The following is a 20,494-nucleotide window of genomic DNA, read 5'->3' on the forward strand; positions in this document are numbered from 1 at the left end:
GCATAGTTTCTAGCAGAATCTTTTGCAATAGTGAGTCCTCCAATTAACATTGCAAACTGACAGACTCTAATTGGAAATGGCCTTCTGGGACCTCCAATCCAGAAGGCCAACAGAACATTTGCAATTTTCAGAATCAGACTGAATAAGCACAACAACCTAAAGGCAGTAGGAACAGGTGCAGAGCAACTGAAAGAAAACTGCTGGTAGCTATTCTGATTGTGTGCCTGTGGAATGAGGGAAGGATTCCAGTAGGTCCTCCATGAGTATCTCTTGAAAGGATATGTTCAATCAGTGGCGAATAGTTAATAAGCAGCTCGATAAAGACAGAACTGCATTGATTTAAAACCAACTCTTCCATTATGTTCACTGAACACATCAGTGACCAGATATGAAATAGGTAATGTTTATGGGGAGCTAAGAAAAGCTAAGTCTTCTACAGACCCAAGGACATGCTTCAGAAACTCACTGTGAGAAGAGAATAAAAAATGAATTCAAGACTTGCTCTTCTCCAGAGATGAAATAAAATTTACCTTGAAATTTATGTTGAAATTATTGTTTAAAAGATGCTTTGTGATTATATAGAAAATCATATTAAAAATTAGTAAGTCAGCCAAAATATGTGGTAATCAATATTTTAATACTTACTCAGTGCAAAGTAACTTCTGATAAATGTTCTAAAAATACAAATAAGTCAGAGAGCTGTGTTGCTAAAATCCACCTAAAATCTAAAAGCTAAAATCCACCTGCACATTCTAAAATAATGTATCATTATAACAAGCTAAACACCCTTTCTTTATTGATGTGCTTTCTGACTCTCCCCCAAGGCAAACTCTGAGACAAACACTCAAGTGCAAGCAGTGCATTTGACAGTGTTCCCAGAAACACCAGTAGGTTATTGGAAAAGTGAGGGAAATAAACTTAAGGAGTGCATTATTAAGCTAGTAACAACCACAAGGAATTAGAATTTAATTTTCCTGAGGAATTCTGGGATGGTGAAACAGCCTCTCTGAGTCATCCCATCCAAGGAGCAATAGAGCTGGGGTATTTATATACCAACTATCACGAACAATATACGTGTGTGTATGTGTGTGTGTATTATGTAGTGTATATATATGATAAGTATATATTAAGTATATATGTATATATATAATATATATCAATTATATATCTATATTTATAAGTATATATAATATATAGAGTATATATTCATATATAATATATATAAAGTATATATAAGTGTATATATAATATATAGTATATATTTATCTATGTGTATATATACTACATATAGTATGTATATACTTATATTAATATATATATTAAGTGTGTGTGTGTGTATACATATTTTCTCTCTCTCCCTTTCTCTCTATGCCCCATCCCCACTGCTCACATGGTTACATGCTCTATCTCTATCTCTAAAAAAATACCCACAATTTTTAGGGATAGAGATAGAGCATGCAACCATGTGAGCAGTGGGGGTGGGGCATAGAGAGAAAGGGAGAGAGAGAATATCTAGCAGACTTCTTGCTAAGTGCAGAGACCCTTGTGGGGCTCAATCTCATGACCCTGAGATCATGACCTGAGTGGAAACCAAGAGCCAGACTCAACTGACTGAGCCACTCAGGTGCACTAAACTGGCTTTCTTAAGTAAACAATAACTACTTCTTTATACTCCAGTTGTAGCAACTGTAGACAAATAAAAATTGGATAATTTTTTTTAAGGACCGAATTTGAGTGAGGTACTATAAATACTGAGAATTCATCACAGAAACAAATTAACATCCTAGTGTTATATTCTTCCACTGAGACACAGTCCTACCGCACATTTCACAAAAGAAGGGGAGAACTGAGAAACGAGAAAATGGATCAGCCTCAAAATGCATTAACATAGAGTTCCGGCGGGGAGAGGTCTCAGACCAGGAGTATCTCCTAGACTGGGGGTAGGGATAGTAAAATTAAGATCTAAGAAATCAGTGATTTTCCTACTGTATCCATTTCATGAATATATTCAAAAAATGTATTTCTTCTCTTTCACAACTTTCACAAGTTGAAGTGTACTTACTTCTAAGTCATTCAGATGTGCTGAAAAAAAAATATGGACTGACACATTTTCTGACATGCTCTATAACTTCATAAATACATTGTAGAAATGGAGAATGAATAGAAATAGTAAAAAAGAAGACCGCAATTAGGACAAGTATAACAAATATCCCTAAAACCTCAGTGGCTTAACCCAAAACAAAACAATTTCCTTTCATAAAAATTCCAGTTCAATTGTTCCTACACTAATTGGTCTCCTGGGTAGCCGTCCTCTAAGGTGACCCTGAGATTCAACATTCTTCCATCCTGTGGCTCCAAAAACCACAGGATCCTTAGACACATTACTGGAGCCTGTATATGCAAAGATTCATAAATCAAGACAATGTGTGAAGAACTACATGAGATGTTTCAGGCACTCAGCCTGAATGTGACATATATCACTTCTTCTCTTACACCACTGACCAAAATTAGTCTCATGACCACAACTAGATGAACCAAGACTGAGAAACAGAGTTCATCTGTGTATTAAGGAAACAAACATTGGAAGAAAGAGTCTACTACAGGTCATGATTAATAGCCTGAAATTTAGGGATGTGTTTGTAGTATATTAAAGTGGTTTGATATTGGTGTTGCTCCCAGAGAATATGTTTAGCAATGAATTAAGTGAAAAATAAGAAACAATAATATTTTTAAGTGAAATAGAAAAATACCAAGGAAAAAAAGAAATGAAAAACTAGGAAATGAAGTTCTATAATAAATATATTTTAAAATCTTAAAATATGTATGCACAGATGAAAAAAACTGAAATTAAACAGTAATAAATATATGATTCTACCTTTAGCATTACAATATGATCAGTTGTACAAATAATGTTAACAGAATGTCAATTTTCAAGTATGTTTTAAAAAGATTTAACCACAAGATAGAGTCAAGAGAGTAAAATATTACTGTTTTAAATTTTTTAAGAAACCAAAACTAACAATTTTATTAGTAAAAATTCACATTTCTTGATTATAAGGATAATACCTCCAATTTACACTACATGGATCAGCTCATATCTATAGTAAAACTATGAATCAGCATTACTAAAGTTTTTGGAAAAATACTGACAAAATTTAAAAGCATGTTAAAAGAGTACACTAGAAGATAAAATGTTTGGAAATACCACATGCAAAGGATAATAAATTAAGTGGAAATAATGAATCTGTGAAAAAAAAACAACAACCACCACCTTAGGGCATTAAAATGCCTCAGTTTGAATATTCAAAATGGTCACAAGAAAGACAGAGTAGACCTATGTTTGCATACTAAAAGTTATAAGAGCCAATGCTATTTTGAAAAAAAATCTACAAACAAGTGTTGCAGAAAAAAATTGAAGCACTTTAAAAAGAGCTAAATTCTTGTTAAAATAAATACATTAACATATTAACAATAAGTTAACAATAAAACTAACATATTAGCAATAAATTAACAATAAATCAGACCCTCTCAGCATGATGTTGACATGGTCCTTGCCTTGGTAGGAGTCTCTACATGCTTACCTCTTATTTTTAATGAAGGATATATTTTATAAGTTCTTTTATTAGTAACTCTAACACTGTTCGAAATGTGATTGGTCATGTGCTCCATGAGCATATAACTCTGATAAGTAAGTATTCTTCATCTGCAGCATACACAATGTTGCAAAATTCTGTCTTGAAATTATTAATAGGTAATTATCACGACAGTAACCCATTTTTAATAAGCATTGTAATTACCACATCAAACACTATTAAGACTTTCCAAATCTGAGACTGAGGTTTTGGGAGGAGGGGTGGAAAATAAGAAAGCAATGCTTGATGAGACTGACTTCAGGCATTAGTTTTCTTGCAGGGCTTGCCTTCGTACCAGAATTCATATTTGTTATTCTAGCCCTTTTCTAAACTTTGTTATCCAGAAATCATGCTGATGGGTCTAATAAAAATAAACCGAAACAATTCACTGTCAATAATTTTTAACAGTATAGTTTATAATTTTTCTTTCTAACACAGGTAAATTGTATTTGGGGAATAAATCAGTAACATGTCATCCTAATTTCCCACTAATTTATCAGGTAAAAATGTAATAAGTAAATCTAACAGACAAGGATTAAAAAAAAAAAATCACTGCTTGGTCTGAATGTAATGAAATGCAGCAATCGACTAAGTGAAATTAAAGTAGGGAATATGTTTCAGAAATAAGAAGGCTTACAAAATGTTTAATGGATATTGAAAAAGATTTGTCTCATGTGTGAACAGTGTCTGCACACATGAAAACTTATTAAGCTAATGCCTCTGAATCTAATTTCTTTTTGAATTAAAAATCATCTTTAATCAAACCCTAACCTTTAAAGTTGTATGACCTCTATTACCCTGTGAGCAATATAGTCATGGCTAAGAATAAGTGAAAGAATTAGGAGAACACATTCTCAGAAAACTGTTTAAATGCCCTCAGGAATCTCAAGGTAACAAATATATTTCAGTATGAAAACTTCAAACTTCCATGAGCCTGCTTTATATTTATTTATATATATACATTTATGTATATATTTATATCTATATCATATTTATATATTTATATGTGTAATATTTATATTTTATTTAGATATATAATTTGTATATTTATATTCACATAAATATATATCAAATAATTCATATAATTTTTAAAGGAGTGTAATCCTTTATATAAATTGTGTATATGTACTATATATCATATATATTGCATATCTATTTATACACATATAAATTTCTATAAATATAAATTATTATACTCCTCCAAAAGTGAATCTTGGGGCTCTCAATGAATAGTTGCTGCTTCTTAGGACAAATGAAGCAGTGTAAGTATTAGGAGATTGCTGACTCTCATTAGTGATTCTGAAGTTTTAATTTTTTTAGATCTTAGCATCCATGGCAGAGAATCATTCATTTGGTCTGAAAACGCTGGCAGCAGGATTTCAACACAATCTGGCATGCCATCTTTCAAATTAAGCTCTCATTCCTCCTCTAATCCCCCCATTTTAGTCAGTATCCTTCCCCCCGCCTGACCCCCCACCCTCCGGCCCAGGTCCAAATACAGTTCATTTAATCCTCTTCTATGCCTTTAATCAAAATGCCCACTCACTGTGGATTACCTCTGGCCTTCCCCTCTACTTACGTAAACTGTGTCAAACTCTTTTAAGAATTTGGTATTTTCCCTATTTTCCTGGCTAACATGTTAGCCTGTCACCATTTCATGGATGCTTGCGGAAGACCTGAGACTTCTGGGTCAGAGACAAAGGACGCTATTACTCAGATCTCCAACGGATATATAAGCCTTATGTTTTCATAGGTTCTCCTCCTCCCTCAATTTCGAGGGGGACGATTCGGGGCAGCCCAGATGAATGCTGCACATACAGTTTGTGACACAGCTAAGGAATCCTGAGCCTAGGAAACTTCCAATCTTAAAAGTTCTGCTAGCAAACCTGCCCAGTCTTGGCTCCTGAGATAGACATTACCTTTATTATCCTGGTCAGGAAACAAATTGCTCTCTGCCCTGGAGACAGACACTATCTCTAATATTAGAGGCCGTTTGCTATACAAACACCCTTGAAAAGAGAGTTCAGAACAAAAACTGCCAAAAGACATGTAGAAATGTCATGAGGAATATTCTCTGAAATCTCATCCTTCAAACTACAATGTAAACTCTACTGCTTTTATGGTAAGAGTCCACAGGACCCTCTCATACCCAGCACTATACTTTCTGTGGCATTTGACACATCATTCATGTTGTGTAGTAAAATTTATGTTATTTATCCAATTGCTTAACATTTGTATTCCATTTAAATGAATTATTTATTTCGTGTTGTCTCTTTAAACGGTTTAAACTCAATGAAACTACAAGTTATGTGATAATTCTTTTGTAGCCTCATAAAATTTAAGGGGATTATATTTTGAATAGCCACTTAGATATTTCTTGAATGAATGAAGAGTCAAAACTTATTAAATTTCATCCTAAACAATGTGCAAATAAATGTAGGGGAGAGTAACCTCAGTTTAATCCTGTCATGTTCTGGGGTAAAATTAGTTAGAATGTCCCTTGTTATTGCCTATCTTTTACTTGTAAGATATCTTTTCAGCCAACTTTATTTGGTGTCAGATATCAAGGAATATCAATTCTTACGAAGAATTCAAGAAAAATGTGAATATAAATCTAGTCTTAAGTTTTAGAAGACAATAATCTTCTGATACAATTTGGAGTGAAGTCAGTTTTGACATATTATAAGGGCTTCATAACAAGGTCCTCCAAGGCAAAATCTTCAAATCTATATTTTATGAATTAAAAAAATAACAAATTATACATGCACATAGTTTAGAAAGCCAAATAATTATACAAAACACAACCTCAAGTATTTCCAGTACCCAGAGGCAACCTTTTCTAATTCATTTCTTAATCAGTCTTGGTTTTGCCTTCATATTTCTAACTGCTACTTATAGGCTGTTTTTCTTTTCATTTTCATATTGTCTTATTGATTTTTTCCTGTTCAAGAGTAGCCTTTACAACTATACTAACCATTCTATACCAATCCTCTCTCTCCCATCTTTCTTATATCATATTTTTGGTTAAGTCAAGAGCTCTTGTTATCGATGGCTATGTAAGTATTCTGAACAGTTGAACCTTGTAATATATTTCAATTACATTTCATTTCATACAACTTCTTCTTTGCCTTCTGTCAGTAACATCTGTACTTCAAGTCCTCAATTGTGAATGCTTCTATCATCACCCCATTATTAAGCATTCTGTGAAAAGCATGAAAGTTCCTCTCTAAAACCAGGCAGCTGATCAGATGCATCTGCTTCATGAAAACACCCTTCACAGAGTCTCTTCCAGCTTCAGTGTGTCTCGGTTGTCCTCGAGACTCAATGCACAGCTATTGTCATGGTGTCTTGCTTCAATATCATCCTGGGATTCCCTTCTATATTCTCCTATACACAATCTCCTATTTTATTGTTATTATTATTACATCTCTTCCTCTTTTTTGATTTGATTTCTAGTTTTGGTGCAACATATATAAAAGTAGAGTCCTGAAAAAGGAAACAAGGCAGGAAAAAAATGGAAATTTTATAGGTCTAGAAATGTCTTCTTCTAAAAAGGATCTTCTTTGATATTTGGAAAAAAAGGAAAACACAGTGACTGGCTGTGTGAAAAATTCTAGGTTGGAAATAATTTTCCCTCCAAATTTCGAAAGCTTTACTCAGTTGTTTTCTTCCTGATTCCTATTGAGAAGACCTGTGCGTTTTAATTCCTAATTCATTACATGTGACCATATTGGGAAAAAATGAAAAACTTTTTGGAAATTTTTCAGATCACTTTTTCCTAGTGTTCTGAATTGCATATTGATGTGTTTTGGTGTGTATCTTGTTTATTGCATTATACTAGACACAAAGTTATTGAAAACTCATGTCCCACTATGATAGGAAATTTTCTTAATTATTTAAAAAACAATTCCTCCACCTCTATTTTATCTGTTTGGAATTTTTATTCAAATGTTAGATCAGCTGGGCTAATTATTTCATTTTCTTATCTTCTCTTTCTTGGTCTATCCCTTTTATAAATTTTGCTTTACTCTCTGTAAGATTTCAAAGTTATCTTTCATACTTTCTGTTGATTTTTATCTTATCATTTTTATTATTCCAAGAGTTCTTTTTTGTTTTCTGAAAATTCCTTGTTTTTAGTTTTCCTGTTTTTGTTACATACATGCAATATTTTCTTTTTTTTTCTGAATACTAATTAAAACAATCAATGAATTGTGTTTTATTTCGTATTTTGGCCCCTGAATTATCCTTGTTTCCTGATTTCTTTTTCTTATTTCTTTTTCTGGGTATATTTCTTTTGTTTGAAGACTGTCTCAAATGTGGGGGTATAGGATATATTCATGTTAAATAGTTATTATGAAAGAGCATATTGATAGTTCTGTTGATCAATAGGAGGCTCTATTGTAAGTGTATTAGTTGAATTATTGTCGCCAAGTTCCATACTTGTCAAGATCCGTAGACTTTCCTCCAGTTTATAGGTTTTCCTGGACAGGAATTCTCTAATATTCTGCCAGGAAGGCATTTTCAGAATCAAATGTGAGAAGAGACCATGTTGAATATGTAAAGTTTGACTTAATAACTGATTTATCTACAGTATGTTGCCTCCTGTTTCTGATGAATCCAAGTTTCTTAGTTCAAAATCTCTCCAATTCAACATCTCATATTAAAAAAAAAATTTTAAATAAAAATAAATTTTAAAAATTCTGGTTTTCTGTGGGGATTGACTAGGAAGCTGGCAGGGAAAAGGAGGTGGTTAGGCATAGAACTGTTAGAGATGTGGCCGGAGATCTGGATATGTAACTCTAATATAGACTTTCAGCCACTTCTCCTGTTTTAAAACTAAATTACATCTCACTCAAGAACTTAATGGCGTCTCCAGTTACTGAGCTTTTTAAGGATTCTACAGCATTACAGCATAGGTACGCTAGTTCTGTCCTTTACATTGATGCCTTTGATTCAAGCATTCTTGAGTATGCTAAACAGTGGCCATTGCCTGATCTGATTCTTTTCCTTCAAAATTGTTTTTCCTTCATCTCCTCTCCCATTCTTTCTATCCTGTGTTTGTTATTGTTGTTTTATTCCTTTACTAGTGTTTCAGCATGGGTCTAGGGAGAAGACATGAAGAGTGCATTAAGTAGAACTAATTCTACATGTTTCTGTCAAACATACAACTATTAATTTTCAGACTCTCAGAAACCATATCCCAGCAAATGAAAAGTTGCAATCAATTATCTTTTGATCAGAAATATTGTATAAATGACTAGGTCAGATTTTAGAAAAAAAAAAAGTAAATCACTATGTGGTCATGAAATTTGCCTAGTTATAAAATATGCTTTTACTAAGAAATTATAGCTCATAAAACCCTTGGAATGCTTTTAAAATTCTTTAAAAAGAAATCATAGGTCATACAAGGTAAGGAACATAGTTCTAGTTTTCTCAAAATAGTAACAGAGGAAACAGCATTCTGGATTGAAATAGTAAGCAATAAGTAAAACAACATTTTGTAGTTGTTTTATAAAACCTATATGGTCCGGGGGTCCCTGGGTGGCTCAGTGGGTTACGCCTCTGCCTTCACTCAGGTCATGATCTCAGGGTACTGGGATCGAGCCCCACGTCGGGCTCTCTGCTCAGCAGGGAGCCTGCTTCCCCCTCTCTCTCTATGCCTGTCTCTCTGCCTATCTATGATCTCTGTCTGTCAAATAAATAAATAAAATATTTTAAAAAAAAAAACCTCTATGGTCCAATTCTTCTACTACATAAAATTTTAGAAAATTTTGTGGGAAGAAATTGCTAATTTGAATTAATCTTCCCAAATTCATCAAAATGTTAACATAGTGTCACAAATATTTCAAAATATCTATCTAACAAAAACCACCTCATTCTATATCAGTCAGCATTGTGGCAAGTTTCTCTTGTGAAACAATATTTCCTCATCAAAATAATGATGGCCTATCACTAAATTTTATCTTACGTAGGACTTAGCTCTAAATGATTAGATTAATGAGAGGTCTACTTTTTCACTTTATGAAAACTCTCCATAAAAATGGTGACCTTAAAATTAATACTTCGGGGGCACATTTTAGAGACAGTCTAATACAGGGGTTCAAAGTTAAATTCTGATAATATTTGTTAGAATTTTTGTTAAATTCAAGACATCATCTGCCTCTGTTATTGTTCCAGATATAAGCTTCATCTGCAGATTTTTCTGTTTTTTGTATTCTATGCCCATCTTATCTTTCAAGTTCTACCGATGTTGATGACAGTTCCACTCGGGAACCAGCTATGAAAAGAAATAGAAATCTACAGTTTAGATGATGATTCTAAAACCGTGGCTCCAAACAGGAAAACTGGTGCTATTATTTTAGTGTTTTCTAAAAATAGTTAAAGTACCTGAAATAAAGTTGCTTGTTTATTTATAGTTTATAAAAATTAGTATTTATTCAATCACGTAGTCCAACATTAAATAAAAATCCAAGAACAGATGAATCTTAAGACTATAATCCAACTTTAGACAATGGGGTTGCCAAATTTAAATGCAGCATTTATTTGCTACTCATGTTCTTATTAACAATGACAGAACAAGTTTTAAGTTATAAAGATTCATGTAGAGAACACACACTTGAGCCAGAAAACTATAGTCTTCAATCAAGATTATATGTGGAATGATGGATTCCTCAAGTAAGTATCCATGTCTCTACTATGAAGTATTCTCATTAGTTGAAACATTTAACAATTTACTATCTGGAGGAATTTATTTATCCAAACTTTCAAGAATAGGCATAACCACTTAAAACATATGTCTAGATCCCAATAAGAAATTTCTTTCCTGAAAGTAAGGCATTACATGGAAAATTTAGGTTAGAGAAATCTCACATTTATTCATAGGGTTCATAATTTAATACATGTTATTTTCTCAAATAGTATAATTTAGACAGCTTTCTAATAAATCTTGGATACAAAGAAAAGAACTGAAAATAGCACTTCACTATGATATGTATCACAGTGATATTTCGCTTAAAAATCATAAAATAAGATGTTTGTCAAGTCCTGGTTGTAAGGGGAAAATCCCAAAGGAAGTCAAAGAAGAAGGAAACAAGTTAAGTGCCTTCAGTCCTGGCTGCTTGAAATGTGACCCAAGTCTTAATAGGCTAATCAGGCTTTGAAGCGCTGGAGGGAGGAGTGCTATCATTTCTACCAAAGTGTGCAACATAAACTAAATGAGGTACAACTGTGTCTGGACAGCAAGGACATGAATAGATTGAAAAAGGTGGGCATATGGGGCCCCTGGGTGGTTCAGTGGGTTAAACCTCTGCCTTCAGCTCAGGTCATGATCTCAAGGTCCTGGGATGGAGCCCAGCATCGGGCTCTCTGCTCAGCAAGGAGCCTGCTTCTCCCTCTCTCTCTGCCTGCCTCTCTGCCTACTTGTGATCTCTGTCTGTCAAATAAATAAATAAAATCTTTAAAAAAAAATAAAGAAGAAGAAAAAGGTGGTATAATGCAGACTAGTACTGAAATGGCTTCATAGTAAGAGGAGAAGAAAAAAAGTATTAAGTCCTTAAAAATGTCATTGCCCCCTTTCTATTTGATTTTTAACCCAGTAATATAATTGTTTAATTATTATTATTATTATGTATATAAATTATTATCAAACCTCTTGGGGTGGCAGTGAAAGTCACAATCTCTTATTCAAAACCTTTCGGGAATGTTTTTTAGACTATTTCAGATTTTCAAAAGACAATATAATATATATACCATGCATCACATAACATCCAGCAGGCTCTGTGGCAATACTGTGTAATCAGATACATTATTTCCTGAGCAAAACACATGATTATTCAAACAAAGTAGGGTAAATAAAGAGCATAAAGTCTTTTCTATTTTTCTATTTGAGTAATTTTAAATCAGATGTTGCCACCAAACTAGTTCATATCAGGTTTTGCTGAAAAAAATTACCAATAAAGTCCAACAAAGCAAGTAGCAAATACACTCATTCAATTTTTAGAACTTTTTAGATTTTAGAATTGTGTTGAAGGTACTGAAGTTGTGTGTTTTAAAACTTCATAACCAAGGAGTACCTGGGTGGCTCACTTAACTGTCTGCCTTTGGCTCAGGTCATGATCTAAGGTCCTGGGATTGAGTCCCACATTGGATTCCCCGTTCAGGGGGAATCCTGCTTCTCCCTCTCCCTCCGACCCTCCCCACTGTTTGTGCTCTTTCTCTCTTTAAAAAAAAAAAAAAAAAAAAAAATTCTTTAAGATTTAATGACCAAATCTGTAATAACAAAAAAGTACAAGTATGTATTCTAGAAAGTTATATTATACAAGTGTGTAACTCATTTAAATTAAATTTAGTTTAAAAAAAAAATTATGATATGAACAGCCATACTGTTTCCCAGAGTGACTATTCTCGGAGAAACTTTTAATGAAATCTTGCCATTTGCAATAACATGGCTGAAACTAGAGAGTATTATGCTAATGAAATAAGTCAGTCAGAGAAAGACAAATACCATATGTGGAATTTAAGAAAGAAAACAAATGAGCAAATGGAAAAAGAGAGAGAGAGGTAAACCAAGAAACAGACACTTAACAATAGAGACAAACTGATGGTTACCAGAAAAGAGGCAGATGAGGGGATTAAATTGGCGATGGGGATTAAAGAGGGCATGTATTGCATGGAGCAGTGGGTGTTACACACAAACAAGGACCCATGGAACACTACAACGAAAACTAATGATGTACTGTATGGTGACTAATATAACATTAAAAAAAAAAACCAGGAAAGAAAAAAGAAAAAAAAGAGGGCACTTGTGATGAGCACCTGGTATTGTATGGAAGTGTTGAAATGCTATGTCATATATCTGAAATCAGTATGGCACTGTATGTTAACTAACTGGAATTTAAATAAAAACTTAAAAAAAATTATATATGGGGGCACCTGGGTGGCTCAGGCAGCTAAACACCTGCCTTTGGCTCAGGTCATGATCCCAGGATTCTGGGATCAAGCCCCACATTGGGCTCCCTGCTCAGCTGGGAGTCTGTTTCTCCCTCTCTGTCTGCATTTTCCCCCTTGCTTGTACATACTCTCTGTCAAATAAATAAATAAAATCTTTTTTAAAAAAATAAATAATTAAAATAATTACATATGAACAAAACTAGTAAAAACAGTGTTGTTGTTGTTGTTTAAGTATACGTAACTGGAAATATTTGATCAGGAGAAGGGCCAGTGGCTATACTGTGGTGAGATGGTGTATGGGTGTGACTGACCTGTGTGTGCTGAGAGTAGCACGCAGGATACAGGTGCCTGAGTTACGCCAGGGGATGACTAAGGGGTTAGAAGGTGTTAGAATGAATGGGACAAGTCTTCTCTCTCATTCTTTCCAGGAAGGGAACAAGCATCCAAGTGCATGATAAATCACAAAGGCAGCCCTGCCATTCACTTCCCAGTCACCTGAATAACTGAATGAGATGGTGCAACAAATTGCAACAAATGTTACAGTAAGTAAATCATGTGTAATTCCAGTCACCTTCCTAAATATACAATGCTTGTCCCACACTGCAAAACAAAGAAAAGGGACACAATGAAAGATAAATAGAAAAACAGGAACTAAAACAGGAACTGCTCACTTGTTACTTATGTCTGAATTACTTTGAGAAGAGCAAAAAAAAAAAAAAAATTTATTCTAAAAGTGGAGAGTTAAAAAAAAAAATGCAAGTTCTCATCAAAAGGCAGTGGAACGATGGATTAAACCTGTGCAAAAGAACAAACTGAATGTAGGCCCCTGATTTTTTTTGGTGGGGAAGAAGTTAAGGAGACCAAGAAAATTTTAAGTATATTTGCTAACAGCAAAAAGTGGAAAAATGAGACTAAGGACCAAAATAAATCAACAAACACTTCCCAGGTGGCACAGCATTGCCCAAGGTACTGATTGCCTTCAACACAGGTGGATCAAAAACAGAGTCTACCTAGAGATTTTGGTCATTCACAAGCCAATTCAAATAGTACCTTGTACATGGTGTGCCTTTACAAAAACAAGAACAGCTAAATTCATACAAAGGTAAAGTTAACAAAACAAGTTACAGTATGAATTGTTTATTTTCCTTATGCAGTTATAAAAATGCATTTATATACTTCTATATAAAGGTAGGAAGTATATACATTCAAACCTAATGACCATTGATGGGATCATCAGTAATATTTATTGACTTCTTGTTACTCTGGTTCTTAAATATTCTATAATGAAAATGTATTACTTTCACATAAATATTATGAAAATTCCTAATGGAGACTCTTTCTTCAGTAAGTATATAGTAAATGAGCTTTTGTTATCTTACATACTTTTTATCCTCAACTAAACAGAATCCTATGCTTTGGAATAAATCATAGGTTTTCTCAATAGATAGAAAAAATGGATCTCAAGCTGTAGGACAGAAAGCCATAGTAGACTTAATTATAGTTTTCTGGGAAAGTTACTTACAGTATACATCCACTCTGATTGACTTTATCGCTGGGGACCCCAAGCCATTCTCTGCTTTACAGTAATACCGGCCTCCTTGGTGACGCTGAATATTTGTAATCCTCAAAGTCTCATTGAAGACACTTGAGTCTTGGAATCTGTCAGAGGCACTTCCTGCTGTTTTGGTCCACCTGATCTGAGCAAGCATCAACAGAGATTGTTACTTTAGGTTGGTTTTCTCAAAGAAAAATCAAATAGCCATTACTCATTCGAAGAGTCTGCTTTTGGAGATGCTATATGCCATTCCTGGCAAGTTATTGGGAAAAATTTTAAATTTGTATGCACAATTGAATTAAAAAAATTTGACTGCAAGGTCACTGTTGTATAGCGTATGTAACTCTAATTCAATTGCAAGGAATTCATGAATAACTGAATCAGTGTGAGGGGCAATATAAATACAACATAAAGGGAATTGGAATTAAACATATGTAATATGTTGGAAATATGGATTAGTTTCTCTTTTTGTTGAAAATTTAAATTTTTCTATTTTTCAAACCCTCCTAAGATACTTTTTATTTATTTAGTACAAGTAGATTCTTAATGACTTTTCAGACATGTTATGTTATTCTATTTTAAATTTCCTACTTGATTTGGATAATTTGAGCAGATTAGTCTAATGGCTTATTGAGATTATGTATAATTATATATACCTGGCTGTTACAAGTGGTTCTTTTTTTTTTTAATGGCTTTGGTCTAATAAGTCTACAAATGACTTGTCTGTTCAGATAATTAGTATTCACTTTATATCAATAATTATTTTCAAAAAATGTGTAAACTTTTCCAAAGAGAGAATTTCTATTTAACTGCCAAAACACTTTGAATATCTAAAACATTTCATTATAAACAATAACATTCTCTTAAACACAGCTGTGTACAACAGACTTAGTTTTGGCTAGCAATAAAGACTGGCATTCAACTCCAATTTTATGTATCTTAGTTTATAAAACCTGAACGAAAGCCACATAATGGTACTATAAAGTGATACAAAGTGGTAAGTAAAGAGGATTTGGTTTTACTTCTCTCCTTGTCCCTCCTGGATAAGATATTTATTTTTATTTGTTATTTTTAGGTTGATAAATGGTTGATAGAAATCCTTGGTCAAACATATAAGAAGAAACATTGAGAAATGCATCTAAAGACTGAGTCTTCAAAGGTGAAATCCTATAATACTGCCATTATCTATGCTATTTTCACGTAATGTTAAAATCTATAATCAAATGACATAAAAAGTATCTTTTAAAAGTTCTCCAATCATTAAAACATCAGTATGAATATAATCATGTCTGTCCTTAATTGTGAATGAAATGAAAATTTTACTTATTTATAAAAACTGGGTAATTCATAAAAATAAATATTTATTCAACATCTTCTATGTGTATGGAATACACACAAAAATAAATGGCAAGACTCCTGACTTCAAGCAATTTATAAGCTAGTTACTAATACGGTCATAAAAAGACAACATGTAACAAAGGCACTGATTTTTTGTTCTTCTTTAGACAGATGATAATTCTACAATAATTGTTATTTCTAGGATATAATCTGAGATAAATAAAGCACAATTCCAATTAAGATACCAAGTTTTTTGACTATCATAATATAATATATAATCATATAATATAAAATTGATTTTAAAATAATATATATTTCAGATAATAAAAAGGAAGTTCAAGATAAAAACAATTCTGGAAATGGCCTAGCCCTTCCAGATACTAAAAATGTTATTAAGCTGCAGTGATTAATTAGGGTTATACTGGTACAGTACTAGAAATCATTCAGAAATAGGGGACAGAGAAAGCAAGAGTGAGTGTGTGTGTGTGTGTGTGTGTGTATGTGACAGAAACACAGAGAAGACAGAGGCAGAAACAGAGAGAAAAACAGGGAGAGAAAAAACTATGATGAAAACCAGCAGTTATCAACATTGTTGGTCTTCAAATGCCTTTATATTAAAAAATTATAAGGGATTCTAAATAATTTCCATTTATTTAAAATGATTATATCCATTCACAATTATTGTATTAGAAATTGAAGCTGAGGCAATGTTAAACTATGTATTATTAACTCATTTAAAATTATATTCATAAATCGATGACATCTTAACACAAGGAAGATTTTTAGTCAGAAAACTATTTTCCAAAACAAAAAGTAACTGAGTAAAAAGAACGGAATTGTTTTATAGTTCTGCAAATCTCTTTCATATCTGGTTTAGTGAAAAAGAGCTAACTAGATAATCAGATCAGCTTCTACATGCAATCTGTTGCAACAAATTGCTTTGTTTCAAATATATGAAGAAAATCTGACCTCCCTTTGGAAAGGGAGGAGTATTACAATAGCTTTTTTACATAAACATGGATAGTCCTTCTTTGATACTACACTAAAACTTCTCAATGATAGTTTCCTAATGTTTGTCTGTAAAGTAAACTCTAAAACCATATCAGTGAACTTTCTGTATTCTGTAACATTAAAATTCACTGGTTTATCTTGCACTTTGAATGATCTTTTACTCATACATGATTTTGTAACATTATGCATTAGTCATTTGAAAATATGAATTCACTGAGTTATGTAGATCTTCCAAATATTCACAGATTTCATCACATAATACTAAAAGAAGAGCAAATTTATGAATCTCACTGCTGATCTCTTCAGAAGAGTCTTTACATTTTGGGAAGCCATCACACTTATGTGGGAAGATTTTGCAAAATTCTAATTTTTCTCTTAAAACTGAATTATATCTTTAGCAACAAATATGGCTAAGGTGTTTTCTTTGGAAATGCACATTCACTTCATTGATTTTTTTTTCAATCAATAAATATATATATATTTTTATTTCCAGCATAACAGTATTCATTATTTTTGCACCACACCCCGTGCTCCATGCAATCCGTGCCCTCTATAATACCCACCACCTGGTACCCCAACCTCCCACCCCCCGTCCCTTCAAAACCCTCAGATTGTTTTTCAGAGTCCATAGTCTCTCATGGTTCACCTCCCCTTCCAATTTCCCCCAACTCCCTTCTCCACTCTAAGTCCCCATGTCCTCCATGCTATTTGTTATGCTCCACAAATAAGTGAAACCATATGATAATTGACTCTCTCTGCTTGACTTATACCTGTACCCCTGGGGATAGAGTATTATGCCTCCATCAGAAAGGATGAACACTTCATTGATTTTTAAGAAAAGGTTTGCCAAATACCCAATCTGAATAACCATAATTTGTGAAATAGTCATCCTTTTATGCTCTACGAAAAACAGTGGCAAGTTCATTACAAAACTCAATCACACAAGTCCTTTACCTTGAGACAAACTCTGTACTTTAGGAAGTAGCAGAAATGCTTTACAGGACTTCTTCTTCTTGACCCATGAAATATTAAAAATAGAGTACTCAAGTGTGAAGATGTTCAAATGATGATTTGTACTGGTTTATTAAAGATATTCTTAATGATATTGTTTCTGTTTGTTTTCCACTGTGAGTGCAAGTTAGTGAAGAAAGTAGGGAGAAGTATAGACAGCACAATTCGGTGCCACAGCTTTGTTTTGTGCTAAGGTGTTGCCTGTTTTATCCACCAGTGCTTTGCACGATCACTGCAAATGCAAGAGTGAAAAAAAAAAAATGTTTTCTTCATAAGCTTCCTATAAAGATCACAAGGTCCCATTAGAGATCCAGCAGACACATTTCAAGAAACAGTGATTGTTAATATAGGAAACAGCCCTACCTATGTCTGTATCTATCTCTAGCCATTTACTGTTTAATCAGTGGTGTTGGGGCCACTGACTCTATATCCATAATAATAATAAAAGATAGTAGACTCTCCAACCCACCCTTCAATTAGCAATAATCGTGCCTCGGATAAAACTCATTGGCTACAATACTGCCACTGTGCAAAACTTCCAAACCACCCTTCACATCGAAATAAATTTTTGGTGCAATAGTCACAAATATTGAAACTACCTGTAATGTTGAGATTTCATAGCAGGACTGGAAGGATAAATTGGTAGAAGCTCCCTTTCTAAAAGAAAACTTTGTCAAAAAAAAATGGAAACACATTCACACTTTCACTTAGCAATTATCTGGTTAGTGTTTATCTTACTATCATTTGCAGAAGAATGCAGCAAATGAATGTATAATAGTTTAACAATGAGAACAATATAAATATCAAATGAAAGTAAGTAGTTACACATTAACTGATTCTAAAACTAAATTGAATGTAGCCATTAAAAGAACCGGCGTCCTGGGATCGAGTCCCACATTGGGCTCCTTGCTCCGCAGGGAGCCTGCTTCTCCCTCTGCCTCTGCCTGCCATTCTGTCTACCTGTGCTCACTCTCTCTCCCTCTCTCTCTCTCTGACAAATAAATAAAATCTTTAAAAAAAAAAAAAAAGAACCAAAATACAAAGTATATTATTAAATGAAAAAAGGAAGAGAAGAAAATATTCCCATCTGTATAGAAAGAGTATGTGTGTGTGTGTGTGTCCATATGTACTATGTTAGAATTACACAAAAAAACACACAAAACTTAACATTGATTAACTATGAGTGGGATTGGAAAAAAAGAAGATAGTGAAAATGTATTCTTTTTATAAAATTTTTATTTAAAATTCTTACTTACATAATTTATTTTACCATAAACAAATACTGTTTATCATAAGTTTTTTTTTAAAAAGAAATATAATTCAGTATTGAAATACAGGAAACTAAAAAGAAATAGAGAAAAACAAAAATAACCACATGACAATTTTCTTTCCTTTTTCAAAACTTTAAAAAACTAAATACTAAAAGGAAATATTATTAAGCCATAGAAAGACATGTCTACTCATTGAGAGGGCTGACCACGTTGTCCACCTCACTGATGAGAAAAGAAACCTCCAGATAGACTTTCATTAAAGCTGTGCCTTCAAAGTCTGTAAGCTTCCAGTTAGAAGGAATAAACTGTCATAATTTGTCAGAGCCTGCTCACTTCCTAATGCTGCCTCTCCTTCTTCCATAGTAATTGAACCCCAAATTATTAATCAGGCACACGACTGCCCAGGACAAAAATAACATTTCCCAGCTATCTACATCTACTTTCTTGCCAGTGTGTTTTGAGCAGAAATGTCCTCCTAGAGAAGCAGTCCTGCATTTTGCTAATTTCTGCACGTTCCACTGGCTCCTATCTTGGATGATGAGCTGATCTGAAATGAAAGTGCGGCCCAGAGGAGCAATCAAATGGAAGAAATCTGAATGTCTGACATCATGGAGTTGCATCTACCTGTCCTAAACTATATTTATAGCTCTGAGCTTCTACATGGGAGAGAAATAAAATTTAACTTGTTTCTGTCATTTTGGGGGGTAATTTCTGGAACTAACAGCCAAATTTAGCTCCAACTGATAAGCCTGGGGTGGTACAGAAGGTCAGCTTGTCCTCAGGAATCTCATTTCCAACGCAGACAGCTTGAAAACAGTGAAAGAGCATCAGAATTTACAGAAAAAAGGTGGTGGAAGGGTCTCTATCACTGTATGGAAGAGTCGAGATCTCATTCATCTAGTGTGAACGAAAAATATTCAGTGATATGAAAACATGCAGAACCTCAGGGTTCTAATAATCCCACCTGACAAAAATGCTTGAGACAATCCTATAATCACCCAATGAATAAACTGAATCTGAGGGTTTGGTTTTGGACAAGATGAAGAAAAGCATCTGGTAGTGAGTGGGTTAACCCATGTCCATTTAATGGCTAAGTATCGTTTTTTCTGGGTAATAAACAATTTAAGTATCAAATAAAATTTCTTAAAGCCTAAAGAACATAGGATAAGGGGATTTATAATATCTTAGCAAAATCTTGGAGTTTGAGGTGGGTGTAGGACACAAATGGGAGGTAAAACTTAATGACTTATGGAGATGGAAGGAAAGGAGAGGGGAGAAATAAGTTATACTAAAGTCTTAAATTTTAGGAGAGTTGGAAGGGGAAAGAGCATGCCTTTATGGAAGATAAGTATTTTGTTTACAAATAATAGAATCATAAATGTATGACTAAAATAACAGAAAAATACACAAAAATACACAACCCTATTAATGGTAGGGGAAAAAGGGGAATTGAATGTGAGAATAGAAATTAGATAACATGAGCAAAAAGAGCAAAAGGAAAAGAGAAATATATAATTCTAAGTAAATAAAAAACATAGGGTAAGACGGAAACAATTGCATCAGTCATAGACTAAATATGAACAGACTGAATTTATCCATTAAAAGGATCTGTTAGACTAGATTTAAAGGTAACAAGTTTATATGATATATATGTATCAGTATATACACACACACACACACACATCATATATCCATATATATATATGATATATATTATGCTATATATC

At 33.4% G+C, this 20,494-nt stretch overlaps 1 protein-coding gene across 1 annotated transcript in view; it reads right to left on the reverse strand.

Moving 5' to 3' along the window:
* MDGA2 (MAM domain containing glycosylphosphatidylinositol anchor 2) overlaps positions 1 to 20,494 on the reverse strand; it is an 863,714-nt gene that overhangs the window by 408,626 nt on the left and 434,594 nt on the right. Inside the window, exon 3 of the mRNA XM_032344142.1 lies at positions 14,104 to 14,278. Within this exon, the coding sequence (XP_032200033.1) occupies positions 14,104 to 14,278 (175 nt within the window). The remainder of the gene's footprint in view (positions 1 to 14,103; positions 14,279 to 20,494) is intronic.

The sequence above is a fragment of the Mustela erminea genome, chromosome 5, assembly GCF_009829155.1.
Source record: "Mustela erminea isolate mMusErm1 chromosome 5, mMusErm1.Pri, whole genome shotgun sequence".
Classification (NCBI taxonomy): Eukaryota; Metazoa; Chordata; class Mammalia; order Carnivora; family Mustelidae; genus Mustela; species Mustela erminea.